The 24789-nt window shown below is 47.0% G+C and overlaps 1 protein-coding gene across 4 annotated transcripts; it reads right to left on the bottom strand.

The window, feature by feature from the left end:
• Positions 1 to 206: 206 nt before the first annotated feature.
• On the bottom strand, positions 207 to 23982 carry LOC114065821 (protein argonaute-3). Of its 4 annotated transcripts, none has more exons than XR_003573054.1 (20): positions 23897 to 23979; positions 17373 to 17544; positions 16185 to 16305; positions 15438 to 15646; positions 14117 to 14253; positions 12780 to 12914; positions 10981 to 11068; positions 10698 to 10845; positions 10288 to 10407; positions 9675 to 9797; positions 9366 to 9499; positions 8756 to 8940; positions 8329 to 8488; positions 7528 to 7618; positions 6585 to 6779; positions 6114 to 6248; positions 5462 to 5563; positions 4626 to 4825; positions 3412 to 3579; positions 207 to 2795 (listed from the first exon to the last, which is right to left on the bottom strand). XR_003573054.1 is itself a non-coding variant. In XM_027899998.1 (19 exons), exons 1-19 carry the CDS (start codon positions 23913 to 23915, stop codon positions 3471 to 3473), a joined length of 2583 nt encoding a protein of 860 aa, XP_027755799.1. In that variant the 5' UTR covers positions 23916 to 23982; the 3' UTR covers positions 224 to 3470. The 4 variants fall into 4 exon arrangements, 2 of the variants coding, with proteins under 2 accessions (XP_027755799.1, XP_027755800.1); XR_003573055.1 differs by having other exon boundaries at positions 207 to 896; XM_027899998.1 differs by having other exon boundaries at positions 224 to 3579; positions 23897 to 23982.
• Between the last annotated feature and the right edge of the window lie 807 nt (positions 23983 to 24789).

The raw sequence follows: 24789 nt of genomic DNA, 5'->3' as shown, positions 1-24789 counted from the left end.
CTCAGTGGCACTTGTTAAGCACAAGTGAGGTCTCAGTGTCTGAGGAGGCGGGAACTGCTTTTCCCGACAGGCATAAACCCGGTGTCTGCAAAGCAAGAAGAATCATCAGCCTGTGCCCACGTCCCTCTCTGGACTATCCACAGCCAGGAGAGGGGGGACCTGCTGTGCCACTCAAGATTTCCTCAAACGGCACATAAAATTCGAGATTTTTTTTTTGTTTTTCTTTTTAAAGGAGAGCAGGTACAAAAATAAAAGAAATCCATATACTCTGAAAATATACTGGAAACTGCCACCACAGATGAGGTACCATTTATCCCGACCCCCCACCCCCAAACTGCAAACATCAAAATATATATGTTTTTAAACAAAAGAAGAATATCTGGCTATTTAATCTCAGTTAAAATGACAGCACCCTTTGTTACACTTGATATTTCACACCATTAATTCTCTTTTGAAAAAAAAACCCAAGATATCAAACTAACCTTGATTCCTTGCTTTTCTCCTCATTCCTTAGTGCAGTAATTGTCCATCTCCATTTAAATAAATATAGCAGCTACAGCATCATAAATGTGTGGCCCTCACAACGTCAGTAACTTGATATCGTAATACAAAGAAGTATCGGCACTTGACGTAGATATTTGCAAAACCAAGAAGAGAGATTAAAACTTCCAAATACTCTTCACATGAAAACCAGGTACAATGTTACCTTGACGACCAAAGTCACTTTGCCAATGAAGGTTCTTTAGTTTTTGGTGAAAGTAGCGAGCAAAAAAGCTTCTCAAATCCGAGTTGCCGAGCGCGGGTGGCATGAGAAGCATCCAGCAGCTTTGAAAGGAGAGTCAAAAGGCTTTGTAAAAAGGAATTTTCACCTAAATGCCAGAACTCCACAAGAACTCCTTGTAAAACAGAGAATTTTTTTAAAAAAAAGATTACCTTAAAACAAATTCCTGTAAAAAGCCTAAGCTGAACCTTTTACAAACGGCACTGGTAGAGAGCTTTAGGAGAAAACTGTCAGGTCACAGACTGGGAAAAACATCTGAGAGACTTACTGAGAAACCACCCTGCTCAAAGGACTCTGCCCCAGCACCTCCCTGCACCAGGCTTGCTGCAGGTGCTGAGAGGGAACAGCCCTGGCTCCAGGGGTTCCTGATCCCTTGGGATCTGCTGAACACCCCCAGCCACCCCACACCTCCTCTCTGAGCACCCCCAGCCACTGCCCACCCTCGTGACTGTTTTCAGTGCAAGTTTAACGTTGCCTAGTTAGTCTGTATCCATTATTTTCCTTGATTTTTGGGAGATAAAATAAGTATCTACACTAACTGTTAGTAAAGCTCTTGCAGACAGTTGTGAGCAGCACTACGGACATTTCCATACAATATACAAATGCACAAAATACAGTACTTGGTTTTCTGGCAGAAAAAAAAAGGGAGGTTCATGCCTGGTGAAGCAAAACGGGCTCAGATTTTAGGCTCAAAATACAGTATATTGGCAAACAGTGGATTTGGTGAGAAAGAGAAGCTACTTAGACCAACCCACTGGTTTTCATGTGAGAGCAGGTGGAGGTCAGGAGGGCTGGGATCACAGCAATGCCCATACAAACATCTGCAGTAAATATACTATGAACCAGTGCAAATAAAAACAGTCAAAAATGCAGTTCACGAGTTTACAAAGTGCAAAACTCCCCAGTCCCCTCGTTGAATAAACGCTTGTCTCTGACATCTTAAACATTGGTTTTAAAGTGGAATGAAAGAGTCCCATTGGTTTGTTTCACATTTCAGTGATTTAACATGTTAGAACTATCCCAGCCCTCTTTATTTGCGAAGTGAAATGAAGTTACCAATAACTTAATTTTAAAAGGAAAGTCATTATCAAAGAGGAAAAAAGCCTAAAAACTTTTATTAATTCCAGACGTTTTACTGATGTCAAATAGGTTTAACTAAGCATGTAAAAACTGAGATCTTAATACAAAACTCTTGCCATTTAATTCAAATATGCTCCACATTTCAAAGCCAAAAATAAGGCCAATTCCTTTGTTAAATCAAAAGACTGCAGCGACAAGTAAAGCTTGCAGAAGTCCAGAAGCATTTTTGTAATTTTTTTTTTTTTTGATTTAAAAAAGGAAAATTCAAGATTCCTTCTGACTATAAAACTTTCCTTTCAAAATTAAGGCTTTTACTTTGTCCTTTTAAAATCCTGGAGGTGTCCATTCTCCCACGGTCCGTGGTACAGACACTGCTTCAGTACAGCTCAATGGACACAGTTTTTTTCTTTAGAACGCTTATTGCACTAAAAGATAGCAAAACAAGTTGTCAGTTTCTTTTTTTTTAAAAATAAACATGGTTACATTTCTAAAAAATAAAAGTTGATGTTGACCATATGTTCTGTAATAATTAAATTAAAGCATTATTATTACTCTAATAAATATAAAAGAAACAAAAGGAAGCTAAACTTCAAACACACATACATATGAATCACATTAAGGTGTGAGAGGCAGCAAGTAAACTAGCAGGTTTCTTTTTTTTTTTTTTTTTTCCAAAAAGACCTTAGCTCTAAAGTTTCAGTTCTGGTGGTTACTGTGTCATCCCAGAAAACCTGGGACATTGGATCTCACGTGAAGCTTCAACAGATTGGACTTGCCAGATAGGAAAAAATTGAAACTTTTGGACTAGGTGAAACAGCAGCTTTAGTAAATTCCCCAGGGAGCAAGAAGAGTTGGGTCACTACTGCCTGCACATGAGCCACGAGCTTCTTGGATTGCTTTTGAAAGGGAACTCTTGGAGCTGAGAACTCCAAAGCTGTGAGAAAAGACACAAAGGCAGCCGTTGGCTAAATTAGGTTCAAATCATTGGATTAGTGTGCAAAACTTCTTCCCCCCTCTCTGTTTCCTATCTAGTGCTGCACATTCCAGAGCACTCGGATATGCTCACATTCGAGTGCTCGATGGCAATACTGGGAGGATTCCTCAATGCACGGGGGTTAAAAACTTAATTATTTGCCTTTTTTTTTTTTTGCACACTTCCCTCCCTCCAAACAATCGCTGTGATTGTTCCTAAAAGGTGGTTTGCTCTTTGTTTTAAATTCCACAATAGATTTTAGTTTATTATTACTATTTTTCTTTTTTTTGCAACAATAGTTGTGCTGCCGAGCAACTTGAGGTAAAGGCAGAAGAGGGTTAAACTACGAGAAATAATAATTAAAAAAAAAAAAAAAGAAAAGGACGGCGTGCTTCCCACGGGAGCCCGCCCCAAAAAAGCAGTTGGCTGGTTTCATATTGCATAATAGTGCTGTGTTCCTGGATGAAGTAAACAATCTTCCTCGTGTCAATTTAAGGGTGAGCCTCTCGCCCCTGCACAGCGTCAGCTCTAGCACGATGGGAGGCACAGCCCCTAAACCAACCCCCTGGGAACATACATTGTATGTGGCTTAAGTTCTCAGTTCTCCTCTCGGTGAGTGTCTCCCGGGTCGTTGACTTAAGCGAAGTACATCGTGCGTAAGGTGTCTTGGTGAATCTGTACGGCCTTCGCCAGGGCCTGGGGGTCTCGCCCGTTGCTCTGTCCTGACACGTGGCTCCCTTCAGCACTGCAGGGAACGAGGGAGAGACAGGCAGGGCTGTAAATTGCATTAATTCGGATCAAAAAGCCGCTTTCACGTCTCTTCCGACAGAATCACAGGATCACCGACGTTGGAAAAGGTCTCCAGGATGAGAGTCCAGCTGTGCCCCATCCTCACCCTGTCCCCAGCCCAGAGCACTGAGTGCCATGGCCAGGCCTGCCTTGGGCACCTCCAGGGCTGGGCACTCCAAACCTCCCTGGGCAGCCCCTGCCAATGTCTGACAGCCTTTCCATGGGGAAATTCCTGCTGATGTCCAACCTGAGCATCCCCTGGCACAGCTGGAGGCCGTTCCCTCTCCTCCTGTCCCTGTTCCCTGGGAGCAGAGCCCGACCCCCCCCCGGCTCCCCCCTCCTGGCAGGGATTGCAGAGCCAGAAGGTCCCCCCTGAGCCTCCTTTTCTCCAGGCTGAGCCCCCCCAGCTCCTTCAGCTGCTCCTCATGTGTCTCTCCAGACCCTTCACCAACGTTCAGCAGAGCAACACAGCACCAGGAAGAGAACTGAATACTGAGGAAAATCAACTCTTCTATTCACCCAGCAACCTCGAGGCTTTTCACAAATCCCTTCACCGTGGCTGCTCAGCTTGTTCATCTAAAAATAAGCCTGTTATAAATATATTGATGGCTCGAAGGTTATAAAATATTTCTGACATGCAGAGTTAGATAAGTGGAAGCACTTAACATCTGGTTCATTCATGGCACCTCTGATCCTAAAGCAAAAAACTAAACACATTGCTTGGTTCCCTCAGACTGCGCCAAAGTCATAACAAAACACTTCACTGAATTAAACTTGATTCTTTTAGTCTGAGTGTTATTCCCCAGAATCCACCAACCCACCCTGGTCTGATGCAGAGCAGCAGCTGCCAGCAGTGATGGTCTTAAGACTGGTCCCAGAGGTCACAAAAACTAAACACAAACCCAGGTGTTTGTTTTTTTTTTAACCACAGTCAGGTGGTTTTAGGCCTGACAGTGGAACAAAGGTCAGTGGGGACACAAACCTGAGCACACAGTCACTTACCTGTCGTGTTCCTTGTCCACGAGGTGGTACCTGGCCCGGAATGCCACCAGGTGAGCGTAGTAGGCCGGGGCTGGGATGGACACGGAGCGGGTGCAGCGCACGTAGGTGTGGCACAGCTGGTACGTGAGGAGCTGCAGCTCATCCGCCGTGAAACAGTTGTCATCCCACAGGACGTGGTAGTGGGAGGGCCGGCTGGTACCCTGTGGGAGGGGGACATCCATTCACTCGCCTGGTTTCCATACAAACAAGCCACAGTAAGTTCAGAAAGGGCCAGACTGCCCAGTCCGAACTCCTACGGAACAGCAGCCCAAGAACATTCGGTCTCACGTCAGCCCTAAATGCAGTTGAAGATGAGTAAGTAACATTTACATGATTATACTGCTCTAACTGTTCTTGCTTGGATAAAACCCCACCTGCCTTCTACACAACCCTCAGTGATCTATACCTGCACGACCAAACCATGAGCACACCGCTTCTTACCTACCTTCAGTTCAACTCTTTCTCACCAAGACACATTTCCCAGAGAAATAACTGCTGCTTTTACTTCTTTCCGATTCCTGAGCATCCTAATTTCAAGTTAATTTTCAGAAATAAAAAAAGGTACAAAAAAAAAAAAGTGACCTCTTAAAAATAAACTTTAAAAAGCACCGCTTACCATCGGTGCAAGTTGAAAGGTGCAGAAGATACCACCACCACTTAAGCATATAATGTGGTATCATATAAAACTGAGCCAAAATGACATTTCCCTCCTAAGTAACTGTTTGCAAACAGGTGTTGTGAAAAGGAGAAAAAGAACACGTCCTAAATTCACATTTACTTACAAAGAGCAACCGTACCTGTATTCCAGCATGGCTACAGAGGTAAAAATCGAACTCGTAGGGGTGTGTAATGTCTGTATCCACAGTTGTCCCCGCTGGAATATTGCCACTCCGTCCAACCTAGGGAACAGGTTTGTTAAGTGCAGCCTCAGCTGTTCGTACAGCTCAACTCTAATGGAAAATACAACTTTCTATTCACCACTGGCAAGGGTTTGGCGCATGAAGTGCCTCAGGAATGTGCCACTGCAGCAGCCTTGGAGGTTTGACAAGGGCACTGGATGGCTCTCCAGCACCTCAGCACTGCACCTACAGCACTTCAGAGCTTTCCACCTCAGACTCAAGAGCCGCACAGACATTTGTACTTAAAATTGTCAGCTTGGATCGACTGACTCAGAAAAAAGCCTCCACCATTTTGTACTTTCTTCTGTTCCAATTGCTGGGGACTGGTCCTGGTTGCTCACATGAACATCAGCTCCAGTGGGGGTGTGTGGGGTTTAACCTGCTTAGGTCAATGATTTTTCAATTTGGGGCCACATTTTATCAGTCCAGCACTTCCCTGAGTGCACAGACAACCAGATGGACAGAGAAGCCCACACTTTATTTCCTCCAGCAGCACAAGAGCTGGACACGAAGCTTTCCCACCAGGCTCCCTGGAGAGGGCAGTGATTACCCTTTCTGTTCTGTCAGCACAGAACAACCGCGTATGGTGTCGCTTCTGCACCACGATGTAGGTTATCCCAGGCTGGTAATCCTTCTCCAAACTGATGCAGGCTTCTCTAATGGCCAGCAGCTCATAATACAAAACCTGCGAGAACAGAAGAGTTCAGGTTTTCCTTCCATTGCATTCTACTCACACCACCTGATAAAGGGGCTGTAGTTAACACCAAGTGCAACTTTGCTTCAGTAATCTTAGGAAGCACCTAGAAATACGTGGTTTCCCAAGTTCTAGGACTTCCCCTTCCCAGACAGGAAACAAGCAGCAACTCTTCTTACCCAATGCGATTAAGAAATCCTCGACCTCAAAGTCTCAGTTACTTTGTGCTACCTTGGTGTAAATGTAAGCAACTCAAACAGCACAAAATGAGACCTGGAGTTACTCTGGAGCAACAAAACCCTCCAAGAAACCCCCAGCTGAACCAACCTGTCGGAACTGTCCCTCAGAGACCCCGTCCCTGTAGAAGATGATACGGGTGGGCTTGAACCGTGTTGACTTGTAGAACTGGATGAGCAGCTCCCTGACCATGGAGGCCAGGTCCTGGATGATCTCCTGCCGGGGCCGCTGCACCCTCACCGTGGCACAGTACCGGCTGGGATGGGCGTCCATGCTGCCTACAACCTGCAGGGACAGGCAGGAGGGAAGGCTTCGAGATCCAATCCACCAAAAACATCAACGGCAAAAACACCCAGAGCAGCCATTTTCAAGTAAAATACGCTTATGTGAAACAAGAGTAACGCTTGAGACTGGAAACCTGGAGTAGGTACAGGTTTAACAGTTTCTGAGAAGAGGTAACAAGAATTGTCCCCAAGCACCCTGAAAGTTTTCTCGCTTTTTACACAGCCAAACACCTCAGTTTCCCTCAGTCACTTCAAACACAGACACAGTTTCCATAACTGCAACCAGTGGCAACTAAAATACCAAGGGGACAAACCAGAAGAGGACTGACCAAGCCTCCAACCATCACCTTCATCTCCTGGACTGTACCAATACAAAATGTAAGAAGTATCAGAAATACTTCTGCCAAACCAGGCCTTTAGTTACATTTTTTTCCTTTAAAAACACAAAGATTTTATTAGTTAACATCACCAAGCTGCATTATTTCCTTGAGAACATTTTTGCAGAAATATATTATTTAACAATGCTATCTTACCTTAAATGAAAAATTAAAGAGCTAAGAAACCGGACTGAAGTATCAAACACAGCTTTTTCCTTTTAAAGACATGACTTTTAATATCATTGGGAATGTGTACAAAGAACTGGCATAAGCCCTGACAGGTGTATTTGACACAGACATAGCCCATGAGTTGCATTTACTATTCTAACATTTACCCAAGATGAAAAAACACGTTAATGTAATAAAACTCACAGCAGCGATGGAGGGCTTCTTTCCATCTCCAGCTGGAGGGTGAGTGACATCAGCTCCCAAAAAGATCACTGGCTGCTGGAACACAGAAGGTCTTCAAAAAGAAAAAAGTGCTAAGTCACACTCATAGCTGAGCAGCTGCCACAAGGTTGTCACTCACAGGGGGTTGTTTCTCTCTCAGCATTATCAGGTACCAGGCCAAGGCTCAACAGTGGGGTCTCTGTGCACAGCAGGTGAACCTGGAACCCACCCCAGCAGAGAGTCCAACACACACTGGGAAGACACTGCCAGAACTGGGGCGGGATTCTGGTGGGGAACAGGCACAGAGCTGTTCCAGGGGGGATTCTGGTGGGGAACAGGCACAGAGCTGTTCCAGGGGGGATGCTGGTGGGGAACAGCCACAGTTACACCTCAGTGGTGCAGAGCAGGTGATCACAGCAGTGCCTGGAGATCACCCACCCCCACCCACTGTGGCACAGTATCAGCCCTGCAGATGGGAGGAGTGGCACACACACATTACTCTGGCTTACAGCACTTGAGCAGCAGGATGGTCTCCCAGGGCCTTTAAAATACTCTCCCACACACCATTGCCCCACATCTCAACTTTGGCTTAAGAATGAACTCACAGGCCAACAACCACTCAGAACCTGTGCTGGAAGGAATTAATTCTACCTCTAACATCACATAATATTACCAGAAGAATGTCTCAACTTAAAACTTGGCCACATTTAAATTTTGGGTGCTAAGCAGCAAAAGTAACCCCATCTGTTAAGAGAAAGCCCAAGTCAGCCCCAAGAGTCTTACCGTTGATGAGGTACAAGGATGTTGTTGATTCCTCCTAGTTTAACGTTGATCTTCAGGCACAGATTTGAGAGGGTCTGTGGAGATGTTTTAATGACGTTCTTGACCTGAACACACTGTGTGGCCATTCCCAACAATGTATCTCCCACGCGCTTCACCTCCGCTGAGAAGCAAATATGAGGAGACAGCCTGAGTCCATTTGAGGTTATTGCTGCATTTGGATCTCAGATCTAAGTCACAATAATTTCAGTGCACGTACTCTGCAGTAACTTTTGACTTATCTGCGTGCTCAGACCTGCTTCCATTGTATGTTCAGACACAAAACGCTGGTTTCTAATGCCCAAAGGATGGTCCTGCACAATTTTCTAACATACCCTGGGCAGCACGTTTCTCCCTGACCAAACAGGTACAGACAGGGGTGTGCCCTTACCATACACAGGCGTCTTCCCAGGCAGGATGACAATGATGAGCTGAAGCCCCGAGTAGGTGTTCTTGAGGTGTCGGAACATGGGCTCCACACTGTCTGCACCCTGGGCGTACTTGCAGAAGCAGGGCTGGCCCTGGATGGGCATCCCGGCGTCCTTGGAGATCTTGCGCAGCTGGTCTGTGAAACCCCTGAAGGGGAGCACATTTTTGGATTTTTGCAGTAGCAGCAGCACACAATAACCAAAGCACAAGGGGACCGAGGAACTGTGGTAGTCAAATGATAACGATTCCAAATAGGTTTTTAAAAAAACCTTCACTATGTGGGGGCTGTGCAGCTGTGAAACACCACAGGTCAGAATGGGGAGAAAACCCCAAAACATTCAGACACTTCAAGTATTTCATTCAAGATACCAGAAGGGACAGGGCCAACACCCCACAGGGCTCCCAGGCAATGATTTGACTATAGCTTCCAGCAAGGAAGCAAACCAGCCTGGATTCTGTCTGTAACACCCCAGATGATTAACCCATTAATTAAAGCGCTCATTAGGAATCCCGCACTCGTGTTTCACTTCATTAAGAGAACAGTCCAGAGCCTGAACCACGACATGCCTTACTTCAGTATTTCTTCTCTGCATTGTCTCTGTGTTGCAAAGCAAGCTATAGCCCACATCTTGATCTCCACACCAGTGTGGAACTGCTTCCCTCTCATGTCCCACACTCCATGGCTTGGGGTTGCCACAGTTCGATTCTGGGGAAACAGAAGCAACAGACACTCAAGTGACTGACAAAGAAGCTGCCTGTGCTATCTGCAGTTTCAGGATAACAAAAAAGAATTTATCATTCAAACTCTGATCCCTGTTTAGTCAAGGTGCACAGGAAATCCCTCCCCACACTGGAACCCAAAGGAAAAGCCAAAGCCTCACCCGTCCCCCGTACTGCAGCATCGGGGCTGGGAGCACACGCCCCGTCACGTGGGCCATCTCATCCCGGACCTTGAACTGGAACTCTTGGACAAAGGGATCTGCATCATAATTTGCACTTCTCACCTAGAAGAAGAGATTCTCCATGTTACAGAAGTATCTGACCGTAATTCAAATAACAAACAGCAGACTAGCAAGAAACACTGCAGAAGTGTTCTACAACAATTTCACTGGAAAAGGCTCGGATTTAACTGCTCAACACAATCCCCAGTAAAAACAATTACTACCATGAGTTATCTTGGATGACATGTTTTTTGGTTCCCACTTGTTACTGAAGTGCTTATTTGTAGTTTGCCTATTCAAAAGCACTTTGTTTCCTCCCAGTAAACAAAGAACACCTACTTGGAATTAACTGTAGAGATGATAATGCAAGAGCCTGTACTACAGACTCATGCTATTGTTGAGGGCTATTTGAAATAAATCCTATTAAGAAAGTAGGGACAATCTGTTAAGTTAAAGGACAAGAAGGAATGAAAAGCCTAGGCTGGTATATAAGAAGTTTTGCAATGATGTAATCTAGCCCAGTGTCATCCAGAGCTGGGCTCAGGGAACTCACCAATCTGCTGATCTCCTCCTGCCTGTCTGGGGCAGACCTGGCTGTGGCTTTTATCATGGTCGAGGTCTGATTGTCCGTGAGCTTCTTGATGCACCTCTGGCCAGCCACGATGTTACACACCTGAATGGGAGAGCCAGAGGCATTAATTCCCAACAGGAGCACTCAGAGCCCACCACACCACACACACAATGCCATGCTGTCACCATAAACCACAACCCCAAGGTGTCTAAGCAACTGCACGTTCTTTCCTGTAGTTCTAAACCTTTGCACTTTAAGATACAGTCAGTCTTTAGTGAAATTAGAGTAAATCTGCAAACAAGCTCATACTGCAAAGAGCACTGATTCCTAACTTTTTGCAAACTGACAGACCCTACCCAAACCCTTCTGATTTATCAGAGTAAGGTCCTTACTTCTAAAGGCAGGTAGGTGTGTTTTTGTTCTTGTCCCACTTGCAGACAAGGGAGGTGAGGGTATTTCAGCTGGAGGTTGTATTTCTCTCTGAAATACTGTGCTACTGTCCTCTCCACAGTCTGGCCATTTTCCAGCTGTAAAGGAAAGCTGAAAAGACAGACATTTTAGTAAAATCTCAGTTGCCAAATACCATCATCTCCAAAATTACCGAGCCGTGAGGTCCCATTACACACTCAGTGTGAAGATATCACACACTTGACGCTCTGACAAAAGGCCTCTTACGTTTGATGACTTGCAGGTCGTCTCGTTACGTTACAGACACGGTACTTCCTTCTCATCGTCCCACAGTGAGTCACTTCTACCTTCAGACCTGCAGGAAAGCATCCAGACCTGGCGTCACAACTACCCAAAAACGTGCACAGGAGACACAAGGTTTCAAATGACAGAACACAACAGCTTTGGGGGCAGCATCAAACAGCACAAACATAAGGAATTATTATTCTCTAAACATTTTAGCTTTTATTGTAATTTGAGTTCTGACTAATCCTGATTACTACCCTCAAAAAGAAATTATGATGTGTAACAATTAACATTCAGTGTCTTCTGATTCTCCTGTAGCACTTTCATTTAACAGGCACTGACTGAACTCAAGAGACCTGTTTTCACAACATCCTCTTGTTCTCATTCTCAGTCTTGTACAACCCTCTTCAAACTACCAGTTCCAATGTAATTGAAATTAAAAGGGCAAACTCAAATTTCTACTTTATTGTCTTCCCCCCATCCCCCAGCTTTATGGCCACATTCAGCCTGTAGCTTTAATTTCACTGCCCAGGTTTAACTGTAGATTTTGAGCATCTCATCTCAAAGCACTCAGCCTACAGAGCAGAGCCTCTCCAGACTGATCTCTACCCATGATACGACAGTGGCAGCTCCCAAATCAGGTCCCCATGCACCAGACAGCAGACTGTGTTTGGTTTACTGGGGACACAGACATCCCAAAGAATCACCAACTGCACTTCTTTGCTCCCTGACAACACTAATTGCATCAATAACATCGGTATTACCCAGAGTCAAAAATAAACCACCACTGCCCTGACAGAGCATTAAGAGAAAACAAAGAAAAGCAACCACGGGGCACTGTGACCCCAGAAAGGGCTGTGAGCACAGATATCTGGAACCCATCTCTGCTCTGCCATTCCTCTGCTGTGACACTACCAAGGCACTGCCCTCCCACAGTGCTGCTCACACACTGCCAGGGCTTTAATGCAGGGCTTGTTTTGCCTTGTGTGGTCACCCCCTGGCTGCATTTCCCAGATCCTACAGCAGCAAAGACAAGTTTCAGAGCAAAAGTAGTATTTCAATATTTCCTGACTATGGTACCAGAGTTTCTGAGGCACCTGAGATCAAGCAGAGGCAGCTCCTCACTCTGCAGTTCCCCATCCTCCAGAACAAAGACAGAGAAATGTAAAAGTCTGATCTTGAATCGAGTGTTTAAGAGCTGAGCTCCTTCAAGGCTCCTCTCTCTGCAACTTAACTGGAGTGAAGGATATGGGGAAATGCAAGCCCAAGCAGCATATATGGAGTGAAACCACTCAAACCAGCAGCTTATGCAATTCCTTTGGAATGGAATTTGGCCTTCAGCTGCAAGTGGTACTTGTTTTTCCACAAGGCCATCAGTTATTAGAAGCCACTGCAAGAGCATTCTTTCAAAGAATCAATGCCAGCCTTGAGATCAACGTTCATTTTGCCACAGGATCTGAACAGCAGGAGCCCACACACAATGCCAGGTGGCCTCAGGGACCCTGGCTTAGGAGGGGTTGGCACCAGCCACTTACCTCTGCCCAGGCAATGAACAACATGCTCTCTCTTTCCCTCTAAGCCACTGGGAATGTTTTTCAGCTTTCATTTCCGCAGAGCTGCATTGTTTCATTCAGGATTAGAACTGCAAACATGGATACTGCAATTCCCCTGGCAGTTCCAGGCCCTTCTGATGCATGCTAGCCAGGCTTCCAGTTTAAACAAATCCCTCAGGATTACTGTGATTTTGTTACCTAGGACTAAACAGACCCATTTCTACTCACCCTTTATCTCTTTGGTGAATTTTACCCGATGAGAATCAGTCAGAGGTCTCGGTTGTTCATCAATATTATGAATGTCAAGGACTTCACACATGAACTGAATTACGGGTTGTGCTTTGTAGAAGGCAGTGGCAGAAACTACAGAGAGCAAAATATTAAGTGTAAAAAAAAAAAAAAAAACAACCCCAAACCCAGTCAGAGTGTTGTGAAGCAGGACATAAACGAATAAACGAAGAAGCTTCTTAGAATTCCACGTAAACCTCAAGAAAAATGCTTGTTTAAAAACAGGTCAGCAAACCCTGCCTCAGTGAAGTATCCAAATGCCAATGGTGACACATCAGTTTCCAGCACAGTCATCCTGCTACTACTTTGCAATTCAGGGGCTTGAAGGGTTTTCCCCCAGAGAACATTTATTTCTAGAGAGCTGAAATGCCCCAGAGACACATTCCCCTTCACCTCTGTACGGAGCTGCAGACACAGGATTAATATCTCTCTACTGCACTTTTTAATATTAAAAGCCAACATCATTCAACATGCAATATAATTCTGTCAATTATACAATCTACTCAATTACTGAACCAATATTTGGTAGAGCCATGAGCACTACTTTGACTGCACACAAATGGTGTTGGTATAGTGGGGAGTGCAATCCTTGATCCACTCCAGTCTCTGACCCTTGGGCTTGCAGATTTTCAGTGTGAAAGCTCAGTATCTCTGATATTTTATTCTGCTCCGAGACAGATGTGAAACACAACCTGACTGTCTAACCTAGAGCCAGACAGACTGTTTACCTTGGGTTTATAGAGCATTTCAGACAGGGAGAACTGAATGTGAATCAGAGGAAACTTCAGGCAGCACCTGCACCTCCACCACTGGCACTTTTCAATGGGGGTTTAACAACCAAACAGACTCGAGGGCTCGTGGAAGGCAGGAGTCTCACACAGGCACCCATTGCTCTCAGATCCATTCATCTGGGACTCCATACAGCGTGCAGAGCAGATCTGCTTTTGCATAAGAAAGCCCAACCCAATCAGCCCTATTCACAGAAGTGTTTGGGATATGTTGTACAAAGTTTTCTTGGAAATACTGAGCACTACTCAGTGTACAGCTGCAGAGACAACCTGCCCTTGTCACTGGGGATGGACCAATACAGAAATTCAGCAGCAAAACAAGCCATGTGCAATTCCTTCCTGTGCAGGAATATTGGTTTTTATATGGCAGTTAAACTTCTGCTCAGAACACTGACATGATGACAAATCCAGAGAAAAAAAGACTAGGATTTCCAGGCAGCTGTTCCCATACAGGTCTGGTCAGAAGCTCAGCCCTGAATCTCAACTTACCATCGATATTGAGCATCATCTTCCACATGGCAGGTCGGACTGACTGATGGAATCCAAACCAGACCTCCCTGCCCCCTCCCAGGGGGTGGTCATAGCCTTCTGGAGCTGAGAAGAAGGAGCGGCCCACAGGGGTGTACCTGGTGAGACAGGTGGCCACACGTTTTTGCTCTTGCCTTCCAAATGTAAAATTTATGCAATCAAGATTATAAACACACAGCACTATTATTTTTTTGGAATTTTGTGCACCAGGAATCTGCGCCAAGAAGCAAGTTTAAACAATACACCCTGAATGCTTCTGTTCCCACTGCAGTGCTTTCAAATTTAGGCAAAACACGTACTATTTTTAGAAATGCACAACCGCTTTCAGTTTTTACAACAAATCAAGAACTAAATGAACTTACCCTTCCTGATCTTCTACTTCAAGAAGGTGAAGTCTCCATCACAGCAGAGTCTGTACAACAGCCCTGTCTATACTGCCCTGACCCTCCAATACCATTTAGCCCGTTTCACTGAGGAACTTTTGAATACAGGATACACCGACAGAAGCCAAAGCTAGGAGGGGAAAAAAGAACTAGAGGAACTACTGCTTCTCTGTCTGGCAGAAAACAGCTGCTCCTGAACCTCCACACCTCCTCAGTTTTGTAATCACAGGCATTAGCACAGAGGTTAACATCTACATGTTCCCTTCAGCTGCAGGGAAGCTGAGGAGCACTGGCTTCCATCAAACCACAAGCCCTTTTTTTAAGAGCCAGTTACACCAAGTGAAACCCATCAGGGCAAAGCCATCCTGGTGCCTAAAGCCAGCAAACTTCAAAAGTAACTCTCACTGACCAAATCAAGCAAAATTAACTCCTCTAAATGTCAGGGTTCTGAGATAAAAATAACAACTAGGAGACTTTGTTAGAATAGGTTTCTAGTCCCAGCCATTTATTTCAGCCCTGAGAAGCTCACACTGGTGATGGGTGTCAGTGGATTAAAGAGACTCCTGCCTTTCCACAGTCACTGCCATCAAGTGCAGACACTTGGCTCAAGCTGAGCAGACCCAGGACAGCAGAGCTCCAGCACATGGAACCTCCCAGCTTTGCAATTAGGGCCTATTGTAAATGCCTCCTGTTCCCTGATCACTTCACACACACATCACCTGCCCTGCCTACAGGAACAGTTTGTGCACAATTGCACCAATCTCCCCATTCAGCTCACCAGCTGTGCTGCATAAGGGGAACGAGCAGCTCTCCTTTTCACCTGTGAAGAAACAGGGATGAAGGTGTCCCAGTGGGGATACTTCAGGTAAAGACAGACTGCAGGAAGACAGTGAACCTACTTCATGGAGGGGAGGTGTCGTAGCACCACATCGACAGCATGAACAGGGTTAGTGCTGATAGGTTTGTCTAGTTCCAGAGGCTCAGGCAAGGTTCTTCCTGTCAAAACTTCATGCAGCAAGTGCCAGCTCACCCGAGAAACAAACTTTATTGACACTTTGAAGGGACGGTCTTTTCCACCTTCTCCCGGTAGTGTCACATCCAAATCCACCTGGGCAGGGGGGGAAAGAAAGAAATAAAACCCAGCTGTTTAACCTGGAGTCTGGTAGCCCTGAGTTTCCACTCCTTCCCACAACTGGGCCACAGACTCAAACTCAGACACTGAGGGCACAGCACATTTGATAAAATATATTATTAAAGGCCCAGAGTGAAGAGAGCTGGGCCCTGACCAAACAGAAGAGAATCACGTAACTTGTTGTCACCTCCAATCAGAAACTCTTCATTCCAGAAAAAACATGGTTTGATTCTTTTAACTCATCGTAAGAGCACGTATTACAGTCTGCAAAACTGAGTGTTTAAGAGATTTTGCTGTACAAAGTGGCCACTAAATCCTAGGGGAGGTTCTGAATGCAGCTATTACCTGCACATTTACACACACTGGAATTGCAGGAAATACAGCAGAAGGACTCAATTTCAGCACAGATACTGTAAGACACTTCCAGTTTTTCTGAACTCAACAATCTTAGAAGTTGTTTCTTTTTCCTCCCCACGAAGCTGCCACCAGGATAACGTTTCCCCAGTTATCTTACCCCAGTAGTGGCCACAGGAAGTGGATTGGCTGTATAGAGGCTTCTTTTCCCATCATAAACTGGTCTACGGTCCCCAAATATTGTCACTTTAAAATGCTGCACCATGGAGTCCACCACGTCCCTGGAAAGGGGGATATTTACACTGAAGAGATTTCCAAAGAAGGATCTGGCTCCCACCCCCTCCGTGTTTTGCTGAAGTAGCTTCAATAAACAGCACTCAGTGAATTATAAACACCCACTGGAATTCCAAAAGGTGCTTCACATACTTCAACTAAAATAATAAATACTAAATAATAAAATCACAATCAATGCAAATGCTCAAATATTGGGAAATATTGGAACTGAAATCATTTCAGAAACGCCTAGAAATGACTGAGGCCCTTGTGTCACCTTTACTAGGGAAAATGAGGACACAGTTACCTTGGGAGAAACCCACGAGATGGTACTGTGATAAAAACCAGTGCAAACTCCCAGCTGGAAGCTCTGCCAGCTCATTGTACAGTCGGCAGTAATGTTCACCTGCCCCTCTATTAACAGGAGTTTTGAATTCTGCCTACACTGGTTATAAACATGTGGTACCCTAACAAAACAGTCTTGGCTTTAAGTCCTTATTAACCAGAGTTTTTACCACAAAATTAAGTAAAAGCCTGATCAAATTTGCACACAATTCATCTCCCTTGCTTTATTGTAAGTTGATGGCAATAAAGATTAACCTGATATAAGCACTGAAATAAGACTTGAAAAGACACCATAAAATTTTTATAGCAAAAAGGCTTCTTGATGCAAGTAGTAAATAGAACCAGAGAGACTTTTGCAACACCTGTGACTGAAACCTGCCCTCAGGATCTGAATTCTTTGGGGAGCCTTTGTGTTTCTGTGGCACAACCACCACATCTCACTTGATACACAATTCCCTTATTCTGCAGAATAGAAACACTTTCCTTAAGCACCTGCAAACCAAAATTCCTGCCCAGCAGCAGCTTCCAGGCACCATTTCCTGGCCAGGCAGTATTAACCCAAAGTACTTCAGGAAGGTGATAAACATTGACTTCCACTTCCAGCTAAATGAGCAGCAGCACTTTCACCTCCCAGCTGGGACGTGGGGAAAGGAATTCTCCCTTTCACGGTTCCTGATGTTCCTAAACATTCACCCCGGCGCAATTATCAAGACAAACTTCATCTTCTCACCTGTTCACCCTCCGAGGACACTTATCTGGTTTGATGTCCACCTCATAGAGGTAGACATCAATCTTTGGGATTTCAACTTGGAAGCAGTTGGCCAGCAGTTTAATGGGCTTGCCCATGGTGCCATAGCCGGGACGTCTGGGCACCATGAGCAGGGGCTGTGCCCCCACGGGTCCTGCGGAAGGAAAAACCCACAGATTAGGAGAGGAGCACAACAGACAATGCCCTGAACCAGCTCCCAGGACAGCCAGCACCCGGGAAATCAGCTGCCTCCAACATCACACATCCAACAACATCCACACAACCTGCTACCCGTGGAATTCCAAACAAACATTTGCCCATTTTTAATCCTGAAGCTTCCACCCACATCTAGGCTGTTCTCTTACTGATGAGCTTCAGCTCCTGTGGATAGCACGAATAAAATCGGGAGATTTTGGTCAGGAGATTTCCTAAACAAAAATCAACCAGGTAAAAAACCAAAAAACCAAACAACAAGAACACCCTGCAAAAATATCAGAGGAAGTTTTTACCAGTCTGTCCTGAACACCCTGGTAATACGAAAGTGGCTGCAGAGTACAAAAATGCATTAACAGTTCTGGGCTGACGCACATGGTTTGTGACAAACTCTTCATTTCAGTGCCATTATCAGCTTGGTCTCGGAAGACAGATTATTCTTGAACTTTGCTGGCTGAAAATGGATGAAGAGTAAGACCATTACCTCCTGTCTAACTGCCCCCACAAAGCCAATTTGCCTGAAGAGTAAAGACTCAGATTAAGACACTGGATTGTAAAACTCTTGATTACTCACAGACTAGAGAACACTCAGAGCTGCTCAGAGAAACATCCAAATCTGCAATGAGATGGGTATTTTGAAAGTCAGCTAGAAACACCTGCCCAGTAATCTGTTCCCTTCTCCTCTATTTAATTTACTCTGCACCATTTAGATGAGAATCCTGCACTCCAGATCTGCATTATTCATGCCTTACAAACCAAACACAGTAGTAAACACAGTCCATTTCCAAGAATTGTATTTCCACTTAAAAATACCTCTTTCCAGTCAAGAAGCAACAACAAACCCAAAATGCTTTGCAGCCTGAATTATAAGAAGTTGCTCGTGGTACAAATGCCCTGATTTACAGGGTACTTGAGTGAGTTAGTGCAAAGTTCTCCCCTCTCCTCCCACTCGGTGACGCAGGCGATTCCAGCCCACTCGTTTTCATTGCAGAGTTAAAATGTCAAGTGCTGGGAAAAATGTTTTTTATTTGCCTTCTGATTAATCTCCACTGTTCCTGGAATAAGAACCTGCACTGTCTTGAAGGAAACTGTGTCCTGAGAACAGGTGAACATCAAAGCCAAGCTCCCCTGTAACGTTTGTCTGGCTCTACCCAGCAACCCCCCGAAAAATTCTGAGTGAGGTTGGCGTGGAGCCACGAGATAAAACAAAACAGAAACCAAGAAGCATCATTTAAAACCCGCTCACAGACTCTGCTTATGCAAAACTTGTTCCAAGCATCTGCTCTCTTCAACTTTCCCTTCATTTTAATACTCTCACACGAGCACAAGCAGCTCTACAATTCACTCCAGCTACACTGCAGAATATAATAAGCACATGCAAAAAGCAGTTACTACTAAACATTTGAGTGGCATAAAGGACTCAATAGCTCATTTTAATATTCCAAAGACATACACACCATAGTTTGTTTATATTTAGTTCCTATCTGTGGGAAAGACTAACAAAACTGCTGAAATAAAGATAAAAAGGTTATTTTAGTCTGGTCTGCCTTGTGTACCCCTTGCCCAGCTCAGCCTGGAAGGAGTTAAACCCCAGATTTTGGCAATCAGGGATTAAGTGACCAATAAATGAATAAGAAGTGCAGGTCTGCATGCTGCTCAGGCATAATTTTTAAAAATTCAGCTACTTTGCTGTCATTGAACAAATGTTCCCTCGGACAAATTAACTTAAAAAACCCGAGCATGCTGTAAGTCAATTCTGCCATTACTGCCCACTCAGAAGCTCCTGCTGTCCAGAGACTCTGAATTGCCAGATTGTGTGTTGTGAAAGTCTGTGTCACTGGCTTCAAAGCCGTGACTCAAAGCCCAGTAAAACACAAATAAGCAGCGACGCTCTGGGGACGGAGCCGCTGCCCAGCTCTGGGTGACTCACCCCACCTCATGCCTGAGTCCTGTGTCAAACCCATGGAAATAAACACACACACACCAAAAATACTCCAAGCAGCTCCGATCTGCAGAGCTCAGGACGAGCGAGCGGCAGACTCCTTCCCCCGAGTCACTGAACCATTGCGAGAACAAAGTGGGCAAAGTCTCAAAAACCTTTGTCAGAGCAGCAGCACTGCGGGGCCTCCTCCTGCTGGTCCTGCTTCCAGACAGCAGCTCTGCCCTGCTCAGCTGCCCACCAGTTTTGGAGCAGGAACTTCTTTGTGTTGGAGAAACCATTACACTCTGCCATTACAGCATCAGGAACGTCCATATCGTGGAATCACAGACTGGTTTGGGCTGGAAGGGACCTTAAGGATCATCCAGTCCCACCCCCTGCTGTGGGCAGGGACACCTTCCACTAGCCCAGGTTGCTCCAAGCCCCGTCCAAGCTGGCCTTGGACACTTCCAGGGATGGGGCAGCCACAGCTTCTCTGTACCAGGGCCTCCCCACCGTCACAGGGAAGGATTTCTTCCTGACAACCAACCTAAACCTCCTCTCTGTCAGTGGGAAGCCACTCCCCTTGTCCTGGCACTCCAGGCCCTTGTAAACAGCCTCTCTCCATCTTTCTTGTCTGCTCCCTTAAGGTAAAACCGAAGACGTTCCTAAAAACCCAAGGAAAACCCTCTAACCCAAGCCTGCTCAGCATGCCAGAGCAGAGTCCAATTCACAAAACCAGCTCAGGAAAGTCCCCAGCACTAAAAGTCAACTGATTTATAACAGAAAACAATGAACACGCAAGGAGGAACTAAAACTGGTGGCTGGGACAGATTCTTGGAAAGCTCTTGTGCAGCCAGGGAGCACATCCCAGCACAGTTTGGGCTGGAAGGGACCTTAAAGCTCGCCCGGTTCTGGCCCCCTGTGGAAGTCCCTCTAAAGGTTTCAAGGAGCTCTGAATGCGGATCTTTCCCTCCGAGGGATTATCGACGCTCTGATCGGGCTCACACGGCCCGGGCGGGCGGGGATTCCTCTGGCAGCACCCGGAGCACGCCTGGCCCGAGTCCAGACATCGCCTGCATCCATCCACCTTGGCAACCAGAGGAGCCCTGCTCGGAATAAAGCCCGAGCACGGCAAGCAGGGGCTCCCAAACCTGCAGCTGCTTCCAGCACAGCACTGCACGGACCACCGAAGCCTCTGGCAGGCACGGCAGTTTTACAGCACGGAGCAGAATCCTGAGCCCTGGCAGCATGCTCGTAGGAAATGCAGATTTCCTTGCATGAAGATTATCCTCTCTCCTACCGTGGCTTCAGCATCACAAAACCCAACTGTATTATCAGAGGTAACTCAGTAGTTTTGTTTTTGTTTATACAACCAGTCTAAATTTCTAATTGAACAGGTGACGGAACAGCCCAAAAGACACCATCGAGGCCTGAGCAGGTAAAATACAATTTAAACTCTGGCTCAGGACCATGAGGCAGGTTTGTGGAACAGATCCCGGGCTCAGGCTGGAGCTGCACCCGGGAGAGCTCCCCATGGAGGGGGAAAAATAAAAGATTCCCTTGCAGAGGGCCCCTGGCCTCTGCCTGGACTCAGAGGCCCAGCCCGTGGAGCTCTAAGAAAATCCTAACACTACCAAAAAACAACCCAATTCTAGATTAAAAGAAATACAGAGGGAAGATCAGATTCAAACGTTGGTTTCAGTAACTGAGCTCCTCCTGCCAGAAATCAAGAATTGCCTCATTTCTGTCGCTGGGCCTCGCTGGGTGGCATTACATTATTCATGAGTAATGCAATCCACGTTTCCTAAACATTCCTCCTTGCAATTTAGGGTCTGGGTTGGTTTTTTTTTTTCTCAAGGTTTCAGGTATTAAGTCATGTTAAAACTCATCAAAAGCCAACATTTTGATGCCATGCTCAGTGACTGCCAACTGCACAAGCAAACACTGGTGTGGTAACTCCTTCTGGCCTAATGGAGTTACAGAAAACACACTGAAGTGTTTTGGGAGACTTTACAAGACAATAAAAGCTTCTGAGCCAAAAAAAAAAATCTGAATACTAAGAGCTTGAAGCTCGAAACAGCAGCTTATATGCACATAGTGAAGTTAATACCCAGCTGCTCTGCGAGAAGAGAACATGCCAGCCCACACAAACCCTGGAAGACTTTTCCCTGGAAGGTATTTCCACAGACCAAAATCAGGAAGGTAAAAATTAGCTCAAGAAATACTCTTGACACCTTCCCGCCCGAGGAGGCAAAGCTCTGAGGATGAAACAATTTGTAAAGTTCACACTGTGAGTCAAACAGCTTCCACAGCAACTCCAGAGGAAATCTGCCATTGTATCTCCCAGCACAGAGTAACTTCTGAAGGCACCTATGAATCACCCCCTTCCATCCCCTACCCCACCCACAAAAATGGGACTTTTAATGGGCCTCCCAGATCACTACTCTGAACTCAGAAAATCAACTTCTCAGGATTTTCTGTGCCTAAGTTTGTACAGAAAAGCAAATGGAATATTAAAAATGCCTGTTAAAAAAAATTGAGCAAAAATTTGAAACAACAATTTAACACTTTTAACACACTTTTAACTGTGAGCTTTGAAGGAACAATGAGTGACATGGAAATAAAGACACACACAGCACTGATCCAGCTCGGTTACACCAAGGGAGCATCCCCAGCTGGTTGAATCTCTCTGCCTTTTGGAAGTTTAGTTCCCGTTCTCCTGGTGGAAGTGCAATGTGGGTCACTGGATTCAAGTACCAAGAGCTGCTTTTCCTTCACTGTACCTTCTCCCAGTGAACATTTTGCTCCTGTTCCTCAGTTATTTGGCTTCACCACAACCTGCACCTTGAGCAGCCACCTTCACATCCTGCTCCTGCTTTAAGCCATGTTCCAATTCCATATTTTCTAGATTTCACAAACAGGACATCACCTACAGCACTGCTTCACCTGAGAGGTACCTGCACAGCTTCCACACTTCACTCCAGGGACACTCACACCCCCATCTTTGCTCCCTTCTGCTTATTCTATTCCACGTTTTCCCTTCACACACAAAAAAGGAACCACGTCTCAGTGTCCTCCTTTTGATGACAGAGCTTTAACCCTCCTTTGTTCTGCCAAGGATGTTTTGTGTCCTCCTGTTCCAACACCCCAAAACATCACACTTCAGGCTTCCATTATCACACAGCAGAGGTGGAAGAGTCACCCACTGTGCTGGACACTGGCTGAGCCCACCAGGAACACTCAGATTTGCTAAAATCCAACATCTTGCAGCCCAACAACAGGTCAACTCATTCCAAAGGGAAACTAAATGGTTTATGGGCTGCTCTTTGCAAATCTGCTTATCAGGAGACAACTACCATTGCACCAGGTTATAATTACAGTTAACACAGAGTATGAATGTATCATCTGAATTCCACCAGACTCCTAAAATCCTGCATCTTCCTAAAATATTTTCAGCTCCTCGTTAAGCCAGGCAACAGCTGAGATGGGGAGTTTTTCCAGCCAAATCCATCCTTGTCCTTAAATCTCCAAGTAAGTTACAAAACGATCTACACATGGAGGTGAAAAGGTATGGCTTGGGTTGGCACCTTCAGTCTCATATCACTACCTGTGGTACCTCTTGATGTGATACAGAACTCCAGGTGGCTTTAGACGTTCCCTTTGCCATCCAGGTTCATCAGGGAACCGCTAATTAAACACTGCCCACACCTGAACTGTTCTGCCAACCTTGGAGACAAATTCTTTCAACAAACTAAAGCAGAAATTCCCTCTCTGATACTCAAGACACAAAGCTTTTAAAACACAAAGCTTATAAACACCAAGCACGTGCTTCCCTGGCAAAGGGATCAAACGGCCAAAATGTGCAGATCCTCATGGAATGGTTTGGGCTGGAAGGGACCTCAAAGCCCATCCAGTCCCACCCCCTGCCCTGGGCAGGGACACCTTCCACCAGCCCAGGGTGCTCCAAGCCCCGTCCAGCCTGGCCTTGGGCACTCCCAGGGATGGGGCAGCCACGGCTTCCCTGGGTAACAACCACCCTGGCGAGTGTGGAGCAGCACCCCCCGAGGGGCAGCACCCCCCGAGGGGCAGCAATCATCCCCAAAGCTCAGCGTGCTCCGCGGCGGGGCCCGTGCCCGGCAGGAGGTGCCCGGGGAACCATCCCGGGCCGGTCCCGGGTTACGCAAGGCGGGAGCTCGGCTTATGAAATACCGACCGTCCCCTCGGCCCCGCAGGGGGGACCCGCTCGGCCGGTACCGGGGCCGTGCCCGCGGGGCCGCCCGGCCCCTCCCGACCCCTCCCGGCCCGGGGGGCTGAGCGGCGCGGGGGGCCCCGCTGTCGGTGCCCGCGGGAGCCCCGCCGGGCCCGGGCTCACCTGCGCTGCCGATTTCCATTCATGGAGCTGGGGCGCAGCCGCTCGGGGGCTGCGGCGGTAGCGGCGGGCGCGGGGCTGCGCTGGGCGGCGGCTCCCCCGCCGCGCTCCCGGGATGTTCCTGGCGCCGCTCCCGGGCGTTCGCGGTGCGTTTCCCGGTGCCGCTGCCGGGGTGTTCCCGGTGCCGCTGCCGGCCCTGGCGCGGCGGCGGAAGTGGCGTGGCCGCCCCCAGCCCCGGCTCCCCGCGCGGCCGCTCCCGCTCCCGCCCCGCTCCCGCCGGAAATCCCGCCCGCGCTTCCCCTTCCCCCGCGCGCGCCCCGGCCCTTTCCGGGGGAAGCGGAAGCGGGAGGGGCGCGGGGCCGGCGCGGTTGCCATGGGAACGGGGGGGGCGGCGGGGCCCGGGCGGTGCGGGGGGACCCCCGCAGGCACCGGCGGATCCCCCGGAGCGGGTCCGGCCGAGCGGGAGGACCGGCCTTGGGACACCCCCACACGCGTGGCCGGGCCGGGACACGCCGACTCTTCCCCGGAGCTGCGGGACGTGGGACACACGGACCCCCCGAGAGGGGCGGGCACTGACCAGGCTCCCCAGGGCAGTGGGCACGGCCCCGAGGCCGACAGAGAGCAGGGAGGGTTTGGACAGCGCTCTGAGGGACAGGGTGGGATTGCTGGGGTGTCTGTGCAGGGCCAGGGGTTGGACTGGATGATCCTTCCTTGGGGTCCCTTCCAGCTCAGGGTGTTCTGTGATTCAGATGTACCAGGCTCAGTGCTGGGTTAGGCAATGGCACCTTTCTCATTTCCTCTGCCCCCAAAAGATCATTTTTTCATAAGGACAGTGAATTGAGACTTGTTCAAGTGCTACCTGTGAAGGAAAGTTACCTTTTCTGATGGTGAGAGGG

This window comes from Empidonax traillii, unplaced genomic scaffold (assembly GCF_003031625.1).
Source record: "Empidonax traillii isolate 1590-97213 ecotype Southwest subspecies unplaced genomic scaffold, ASM303162v1 scaffold700:size438121, whole genome shotgun sequence".
Taxonomy (NCBI): domain Eukaryota; kingdom Metazoa; phylum Chordata; class Aves; order Passeriformes; family Tyrannidae; genus Empidonax; species Empidonax traillii.
Note: the sequence above shows the minus strand (reverse complement) of the source record. Positions and strands in the feature narration are given on the sequence as shown.